The 10,034-nt window shown below is 41.6% G+C and overlaps 1 protein-coding gene across 1 annotated transcript in view; it reads right to left on the bottom strand.

Annotated features, from left to right (window-relative positions):
- Positions 1–10,034, bottom strand: part of LOC113407010 (cullin-1) — an 83,036-nt gene that overhangs the window by 24,302 nt on the left and 48,700 nt on the right. Inside the window, exon 7 of the mRNA XM_026654064.2 lies at positions 7,743–7,906. Coding sequence (XP_026509849.1) covers positions 7,743–7,906 — 164 coding nt within the window. The remainder of the gene's footprint in view (positions 1–7,742; positions 7,907–10,034) is intronic.

Here is a 10,034-nt window from a genome sequence, read left to right as displayed (position 1 = left end):
AAAAAAAAAAAAAAAAAAAAAAAAAAAAAAAAAAAAAAAAAAGCGCGATCGGTGGCAGCTCTACCGCCGCCGCCTCGTTCTTCGGCGGCAATTCAGTGGCAGGTCCTATCCTCCGAGAGGGACTGAGGGACCCGCCGCCGAATTGCAACCAAAGAGACGGACGTGCCGCCCCTCTCCGTTCACCACCCCAGACACCTGCTTGCTGCGCTGGTGCCTGGAGCCGGCCCTGGCACCTAGTATTGGCCAGTATCCAGAATATTGGACTAATAGGACAGCTGGTTTGCTTCATGGCAATTCCTACATTTCTATGAGTCAAGAGACTCCATTGCTTATCCCCTTCTTATAGGTAGCACTGTATCAAGAAATTTATCAGTCAAAAGGGAACAGTCAACTTGAAATCTATTCATTTCCAAAAAATGAGCTCAAAATAATTTCTGATACTGCACTTGCTCAAGTCCCCCTGCCAATTTCTGTGCTTTCATAATTCTATTTTAAGAAGCATTTCACAAAGCAAGAGGAGGGAGACACACCCACAAAAACAATAATGGAAATCAGCTGATCATACAGAAGAAATACACAAAGTTATAAAACCAGGAAAAAGTAAATATTTCTTTAACCTGTTGTAATAATCTTAGGTGTTTCAGGTAACAACAGTAGATAAAAAACCTCAGACTGAATTTGTGATTTTTAAATTTGATGGGGGTCTCTATGAATCCATCCTTTTCCTATGGCTACACAGGCCATCCCAGCTTTACTCCTCCCCATTTCCCATGGAGTGAGAGCACATTTCTTCTCAACTCAGCAAATCTATCTGCATGGCTAAATGTCCATTTGTCAACTCCAATTAAGAAATTGACTGGAACCCTCTTACATTATAAATCATATCTGAACCTCCACATGCTGAAAAGTTTGTTGACACCAATGTACTAAAGTAGTGTGGGTTTAGAAATCATTGTATGATGCCATTTATCCTCACCAAGAATTTAGCACATGGCAGTTAAGCATGAAAGCCATGTGAGTCAATCAAGTGCAAATTGCTTTTTGTGGTCTCACTTTACCAATATAGATGATTGTTTCAAGCCCCTTTGCTGACATTTAGCTGGGTGGCTTGCAACAGCCTTCCTTGCACCTCTTCATGTCTGTCTCAATTGATGCCTTACACAGCAGAAAACTGCTTAACTGTATTCCAATTTACCATCTGAGTAAGTAATTATGGGGAGAATGATTCTGTTCCAGGCATTTATATTGCACAAATCACCAAGTATATGAGCACAAGGATCGTCTGATTAAGAAACTGAGGAAAAATTAATCTTCCTGCGATGTTGGAGTCGGAATACTCCAAGGACACTATACATACACACTGAAGAGGAAAAAGCAGGAGAAATAATCTAATACCTAATCACAACTAAACAGTTCTGATAACTTGTGTGGGTATTTCCATCCGTGTTGCCAGAGCATAGAAAAGAATTAGTGGAGAAGAAATTTATTTCAGTGATCTAGTATCTAGCCCAACTGCATACTGGGCCACATCCCTTGGTCTGCATGTGTTGTGTGTGTTCCATCCCCCATTAGACTGGTGTCTAATGTGCAGTTTTTTTGGTTTTGTCAGCTGAATTCTTATGAGGGCTGTTCAGCTGGGATTGGGAATTTGATTTCCATGCTGGAGCATCCTCTATGAGGAGAAATTAAGATGGTGAAGGTAGTCATGGACCCAGAGTGTTAGAATTTGCCCTCAGACTATGATTCCCAGTGAGGCCGTGCATTTCCTTTCTAAAGATTTCCTCTGCCCTTGGAGAGCTTTCATCTCTCTTTCCAGGCTTAAAATCATCATCTTGGAGGGGAACAAGTATCCTTCTGTGTAATTTTCAGGCCTCCAAGGTTGTCTGGGATCCTGTTAAATTCTGTAAATTTGCCACTAATCCCTCGTTCTTGAAATAGTTGCAATGACCTTCTGACAGCTTTTTTGATGTCCTGCAGTGAGGAAGCCTGGATGAACCCATCGTCTAGATTGGGAATTACTGTACTGGGATTCCTTCACTCTTCAGTGCTGTAGCTAATACTGCCTCTATTTTTACTTGTGTGTGGTGTGGTGTTCTGTCTCTCTCTCTCTCTCTTTTTTTTTATTATTATTATTATTATTATTATTATTATTTAGGGAGGCCAGACAAAGCCAGGGCAATAAATCAAAAGGGAAACAGGAATCACTGATTCAACAATTATTGGAACATGAAGACAGATGTTATGAAGTTGACTGACACTCAGTAACTACCGCAAATCCAATGATGCTAGGATGGCTTTTAATGTATCCATTTTGAAATTTTTGTAGATCATCCATTTTAAAATCAAGGACCAAGCTACCTCCTTCCAGTCTATGAGGTATAATGAAATGGAATAGAGAGTGCTCTTGATACAACTATAACTAGGACCATGGTTCCAAAGCACATAAGCATGTTTTCATTAGAGCAGTGGTTCTCAAACTAGGGACGCCACTTGTTCAGGGAAAGCCCCTGGCGGGCCAGGCCGGTTTGTTTACCTGCCACGTCCACAGGTTCGGCCAATCGCAGCTCCCACTGGCCGCGGTTCCCCACTCCAGGCCAATGGGGGCAGCAGAAAGGGCAGCCAGCACATCCCTCGGCCCACACCGCTTCCTGCAGCCCTCATTGGCCTGGACCGGCGAACCGCGGCCAGTGGGAGCCGCGATCGGCCGAACCTGCAGACGCGGCAGGTAAACAAACCGGCCCAGCCCGCCAGGGGCTTTCCCTGAACAAACGGCGGCCCTAGTTTGAGAACCACTGCATTAGCGTACACAAAAAGCTCTGGGAAGGAAGACAGGATCACTTTGAAGAGTGGGGGAATTTACTGAAGTCAATATAACAGCCATTATGTGAGAAAAAATAAAATCTATTTATTCTGCATACAAGACTGACCCAAGGAACCAGGCTGGAAATTGTCAAAGAATCTTTATCGAACTTGTTCCTAATTGTCTGAAAGAGACTTGCCAATAAAACTATCCAAGAATTTCAGTTCTTGATTGGAACAATTTTGTAGGGTCCATTACCCTAGAAGATCTAGAAAAGATAGATTTAATAATCCACTTCTATGGGAACCAGTTTGTTAACGAAGTGATTTGATGGTTGTTTTCCTTGCGTTTTTTCAGTGTTGTCTCCAGGGCCTATGTACACCATTTAGGTGCCACTGACACTTCCAAAACCACCCCCCAGTTGACACCTAAATCCCCATGCCACCTAAATTTCTACCAGTCGGCATTTGCAAAGCCACCAAAGCCCTGAGGTTTTCCCACAGCTAATGAGCAACTTGGAGACCTAGGTAAAATGAAGTTACTCAGGACCCCTTGTGATGAAAGATTTTGCCTCAGTTGTTCGAATTACCTTAAAAAGGAAGGTTTGCCGAAAAACCTCAGGAGGAGGTTTAAAATTGGAAAAAATATAACTTGCTTAATTGAACATAAAAGAGTAGTGGTAGTGTCAGGCCCCTTTGGGATGCTTAGACTAGTAATTAGTTTTAAGAATAAATCTTTAATTAACTAGAAATTAATTGTAGTATAAATTAGAAAATCCAGTAACGGAGGGTGATGTAGTGGAAGATTCCATTTCTAAGGCACATAGGGGTCCATTACCTATGATGTAATAATTTCACTTCTTGTGATGCAATGGTAAATTCCACTTCAGCAAAATCCCATAGAGCTACATTATAGCCCATAAGAATACATGGGGCTTCCAAACAGGAAGTAGCTAGGGGTCATCCACAGGTCAACTGAAAAACCCCCATAGGAATATGTTGTAGCCCATAGGAATACATGGGACTTCCAGTGAGGAGAAGGAGGAGGTACTAGTCACATATTGGTACACATGACTGGGGGGTAGCTTGGCACAGAGCCAGCAAAAAGCTGGAAGTTGATTGGCTGAGCCTGGGTGACCAAGTCGTATATAAGGGTGACAGCCAGCAGGCTAAACCCTGCAGTGGGATCAGGAGGAAAGAAGAGGCTGCAAGACAGTTGAAAAGATGACAACGCTTAAGGAACAGTGGCAGAAGCCTCACCGGAACCCTGCAAAGAGAGAGCTGCCTGAAAAGCAGCTATTGCAGCAGCAGCAACCGCAGAATTCCAAGGTTACTCCAGACAATGCCTGCTTCCATTAACCAGCCAGCCGGGGGCCACTGCAGCAGCTACCCCAGCAGCTACCAAGTGGGCTTCCGTCTCTTCTACCTGAGGAGCTGTTCTATCTCAGGAACAGGCAGCCGCTCAACACAGGAGCTAGCAGCTAGAGACCACCGGCGACAGCAGTCAACAGCTGGCAAAGAAATAACCACCGGCAGTCGTCGCACTCTAATTGTGACAGAGCAGAAGGACCAAAGACTGTCTCAGAGATTTTAAGAAAGCTTTTGTAAGTTTAATCCTTCTTTTATTTACTATCCAAGAGTGTATTGGTTTCGTTTGTAAATAAAGCTGGCTGGCTGTGGTCTGAGTGAGATCTTCCCCTACCCATCAAGTAACCGCCTGGCCAGCGGATGTTTAGTTTAGTATTAAGTATTTGGTATTGAATGTCTAACTAATATATTATTATATGATTATTATAGTTACTGTGACATTGCACTCCATATGTTTTATGGAAATATGCTAATGAGTGTGAATATAAATAACTGGAATATGCTTTATGCAAAAGGTCTCTTGTAAGGTATCCTTTCGAAACTTATGATCTACTGAGTGTGTTCGTCCTATTTGTATGAATGTATCATTCTTGTATCTGAAGCTAGAAATATGAAATATTACTCTGAAGTCCTATTGTAACTATGCAAAGTGTGGGCCATTAATGGTGGCTTGGAATCTTGATGGCTCCCATTAACTAGAACAATTGGTTGTAAATGGCTGTTTACTTGTAAGCCTTCCTGTATATGTGTGTGCCAGCCATGGGTAATGAAGTCTCACAGGACATGTGAACATGTCACATGACATTGGAATCCATCGTAAACCTGGTGCTTTTCCATTTAGAAGGAAGGGTGGGAACCCAGAGAGAGACAAAGGAATCCCGCCATGTGCCAAAGATATAAAAGGGGGTGGAACAAAACAAAGAGGGTGGCCAGTGATGAGAAAATCCCTGATTACCACCTGAGCTGGAATTAACAAGAACTGTACCAGGGAAAAGGATTGGGCCCAGACTAAGAAGGAGTCTAGTCTGTGAAAGAAGCTTATTGGAACATCTCTGAGGGTGAAATTTACCTGTATAGAGTTTCTTAAATGTATTAGGCTTAGACTTGCGTGTTTTGATTTATTTTGCTTGGTAACTTACTTTGTTCTGTCTGTTATTACTTGAAACCACTTAAATCCTACTTTTTATACTTAATAAAATCACTTTTGTTTATTAACAAACCCAGAGTAAGTGATTAATACCTGGGGGAGCAAACAGCTGTGCATCTCTCTCTATCAGTGTTATAGAGGGTGGACAATTTATGAGTTTATCCTGTATAAGCTTTATACAGAGTAAAACGGATTTATTTGGGGTTTGGATCCCATTGGGAGCTGGGTGTCTGGGTGCTGGAAACAGGAGTACTTGCTGAGCTGTTTTCATTTAAGTCTGCAGCTTTGGGGGCGTGGTTCAGACTCAGGGTCTGTGTTGCAGCAGGCTAGCGTGTCTGGCTCAACAAGACAGGGTTCTGGAGTCCCAAGCCATCAAAGAAAACAGGTTCAGAGGTAGTTTTGGCACATCAGGTGACAGTCCCAAGGGGGTCTCTGTGACCGAACCTGTCACAGTTATGTTATAGAGTATTAAGTGAATGATTGTATTGTTATTGTATTGTAGTGCCATTTATTCTTTTAACTATAATCCTTATATCTATCTCTATTCTTCTACTGTAACCACTCACATCTAAATAAAATATCTTTGTTTTCAAAAATTTACTGCAGATTGTCTATTCTTGATCGGAGGGCTGTATCCATGTCCTTTCAAGGGAAAGCAATCTAGCTGTGGCTTTCCCTGGCAATTCCTTTAGGGCAGGCCACAACCTTGGTTACCGGTTTAGATAAAGTAAGAATTGAGATTTTAAATCAAAAGCAGTGTTTTTAGGCAACATCAATGGTATAGGATAATCTAATCAAATCTTCCAGTAACAGCCTAGGGCATTCTCAAACTAGGCAGGGGAACACCTATCTCACCAGTGGGGCTCAGTCCCACAGGCGGGCTCTGAGCAGACCTAAGACCTAATACCTGTCAGACCTTGAAGCAGAAGGTCCAGATACAGGCCACGGACCAGATAGCTGGGCAGCCTAGTGCCTACACAAGACAGCCAGAGGCACACAGAATGTGGAGCAAGCATGATACAAGTATCGAGCAGGAGACCAAGAGACAGTTTTGGCTGCTAGGCACAGGCTACCTAAGTGGCTAACCTGGCTTAGATGCCTAACTTCAGGAGAGGCTTTGTAGCTGAGGATCCTGAGCAGAGGGAGGTGCCTATCAGTGGCCCATTAGCCAGGTGCACCTGGTCAGCTGCTAGGCACCTAAGCCCTTCTCCTCAGCTTCACTCTGGCTAAGTTAGGTGGCTCACAGCTCAGCTTGCTGACTTCTGAGGATCCCTTACTTAGGTGTGTAAATCTCCGTTTGCATTGTATAGAGACCCTAGGCACCTACCTCAAGACCGATGATCCCCCTAAGCAACAAGAAGTTAGGGATAGCAACAATGAGCAGATCAAGACCTAAGAACCTTTGAGGATCTGGACCTTTGTCTCTTAAAAAGAAAGGCAAGTTTTGGTGGAGATCACTTCAATTCTAAACCAAGCAATGATTTTAGAATGCAATATTCAGCCCTCTTCCTGTTTGCACTCACATTTCATCCTCCACACATGAGCCTCAATCATTTTGGGAGTCCATATGGATTTCAGCTGCAGTCAGGACAAAGGATTTGAGCGAACCAAGTCACAACAAAGTGGTCACCAGATTCAGGGCACATTAATGTCTGCCATTTCGATGCGTATATCAGCTAATAGGCTGCACAATTACTCTTTGAAGCTTGGCAGAATAAAAAGTGCTTGAAAGAGTGCAGATGTAGGCATCAATTAAAGCAAAAATGCAAAAGCCACAAAGAATGTCACTGACTTGTCTTAATGTCAAAAGAGACGACAATATATTGTCAGCAGCAATATACTTGGGCCATTGGGGAAGCGGCATCTGAAATATCTTCACACTGCAAACCAAGCAAAAAAGACCTCTCCCTCCCATGCTGGAATAACAAATGCTCTCAAAGAGAATTCTGCTGAACTTTCCCTAAAACCTGCTTCTCAATGAAAAGGGGATTTTGCCTGGCCAATGAAGGTAAGGCCTAATAGTGCAGGCCTTTCGGTACTGTTTATGAGGCCAGCTTCCAGTGCTGGAACCGAACCCATGAGCCTGTAGACCCTGAGACATAGTTAATAGCTTTTTCACTGGAAAATTTGACAGGCCTTTGATGTATCTGAATTTATTCCATCACCTCTTTTGCTTTGCCCATTAAGGAGAGTTTCAAATCACTGTAAATACATTGAAGAGGGAGGAATTTCAAACCAGCTAAGAGCAACAAAGATAGGAATAAGAACATCTCTGTCCAAATGGCACTGGAAAGACAGGGCATAGTTTTTACTTTACTACAATAATTAGCATCTTAAGAACTCAAATATCTACATTAGTGCTTACCTCTAATGGACAGCCGGATCCAGGAAATAAGCACTGAACCCCAGCTACTTAATAATAGCTCACCTTTTTCATGTATTCTGTGACTGGGTTCTGTTGCAAGAATTCAGTACTTTCTCTTGTATAAAACCTCTCTGTGTCAGCGAGAAACTGAGATTCAAAAGACTCTTTATAGACAGTTAGTGTAGGTCCCTTTGCAAATGCATCATCTTCATTCAGTCCCAGTTCCACTAAAAAACAAAGTACACAATGATTAATTTATCCTCTGTTAAATGATCTACTGTACACTGAGTGTTTAGTTCTCTATGCAATTAATTATAAATCCCAGAAGTGCATCCTTAATTCTAAACCAATAATGTGCACCGAGAGACGCCCCAATTAATCAGGAATCTATTCTGTATAAAAAAATTTAATTCAAACAACGTCATTAAGGATAGATGAAATTGTGGTTGACAATGTGTGCTTACAGTTTTCATCTAAATAAAAATTCAAATAAATTGATTTTCACAACTTGACCTTTGGAACAAAGGTATTCCTTTAGCCTCTTGCTCATCTTCCTTGAGACAGGTATATATTTCAACTAGTGAATAAAGTGGTCTTTATTTAATTAATCATTTGAATGATAGCATTTAAGAGCCCCAGGCTACGTCTACACTACAGCTGGGATCGACGCTCTGAGATCGATCCACCAGTGGTCGATTTAGCGGGTCTAGTCAAGACCCCCCAAATTGACAGCAGATTGCTCTCCAGTCGACCCCTGTACTCTACCCCTGACGAGAAAAGTGAGGTAAGTTGACGGGAAAGTTTCTCCCGTCGACTCCCCGTGGTGTAGACCCCGCGGTAACTCAACCTAAGGTACATCGACTTCAGCCACATTATTCACATAGCTGGAGTTGCGTAGCGTAGATCGACTTATGGCGGTAGTGTAGACATAGCCCCAGTCATGGAACAGGATCCCATTGTACTAGGTGCTATGCAAAAAGAGAACAAGAAAACAGTTCCTGAAAATTGATAGTTACTTCACACAAACCTGAACTTCAGCTGAGTTCAAAAGTCTGACAAATCCACTATATAAGGAAAATAAGAACTGTAAGTAAAAAGATGTCCTTAACCTATCCCAATGTATGAAAATACTGTGACATGCAGTTATCAGGAATGTAAACAGAACAGGATCATCACACTCTCTTATGCCACTTCACATTTTCTAAGTCAATTAATTGTGAGAACCCCATAAAGAGTGCAGCCTTGAAAAAATGTGTTTTCCTAGAGAAGCTGGCAAAGGCAGCAATATAAAAATTAGCCAGGACTGTATGCCTTGGTCAGCTTCAAGCTGCTGATTGTACTACAGGAACACTTCCCTCCTCTGAGGAGTTTGAAAGAAAATGGGAATTACCTGATCATAAAGAGTTGGGGGAAAAAACACATAAACCAAAGGCTGTGGGAGAAAAATGTGTGAACTGGGAGATTTGGGGCGGGAAGGGGAGGAAAGAAGAAATATATGAAAAGATGCACATAAGCAAAAGGGTAAGAAGAAATAAACTTTGGGGTGGGGGTTGGGGCCGGGGACAAGAGAGAAATAAATAGATGCTTCTATGTTAACTAAAGCCAAAGGGAAAGGAAAAACCCCACCACCTCATCGTAAGTAAAGTTTTCCTTTTCCCCTTCCATTTTGAAAATATGCACTTGAGAAGGCAACAGTGAGAGAAGACAAAAGTAAGAAACCAAATCTATATTTGAATGATCTCCTAATTTTAATATTAAGCACAATGACAAATTTTCCAGCAATGTGTAGGGAAATGAGCCACTCAACTCCCACTAACGCTAAATACACCCTTTCTTAAATTCTTAAGACAGCAATGATGTTCTAGGTTCTTGGTTATTCTAGAAAGAAATCCCACTATATATTTTTCTGTAAAGAAGGCACCTGGGAACATTATAGTTCTTCCAAATGTTTACCCAATATTAAATCATAAAAGAGAATTGCTAACTTTTTCTATAGGTTGTTCATAATGTCAGAGTAAAAGATTAATGCCCTGATCCTACAAGCTGCTTCACCTGGGCAGAGACATTGACTTATTCAATAGCCTCTGCATGGACAGCAGAAAGCAGCTCATGGAATCAGGGCCTAAATAATTTTTTTAAGATAAAAAGCCAACATCAGACCCTTATAGTTTGTAGACACTGAAATGTATGGGCTTTTGAGTTTAGTCACTGAACGATAATTAGAAAAAGATGATGTATTTAGCCCTTTATTTCTGACAAATTATGTGTATTATATTAGAATATGTATGTATGCGCATTATATACACATACATGGTTCAGAATTTATTATTAGTTGCAATTTATTTTATAAAAATA

The sequence above is a fragment of the Terrapene carolina genome, unplaced genomic scaffold (assembly GCF_002925995.2).
Source record: "Terrapene carolina triunguis isolate 2854851 unplaced genomic scaffold, T_m_triunguis-2.0 Scaffold179, whole genome shotgun sequence".
Lineage (NCBI taxonomy): Eukaryota > Metazoa > Chordata > Testudines > Emydidae > Terrapene > Terrapene triunguis.
The sequence above is the reverse complement of the archived record's forward strand: the minus strand, read 5'-3'. Positions and strand labels throughout refer to the sequence as shown.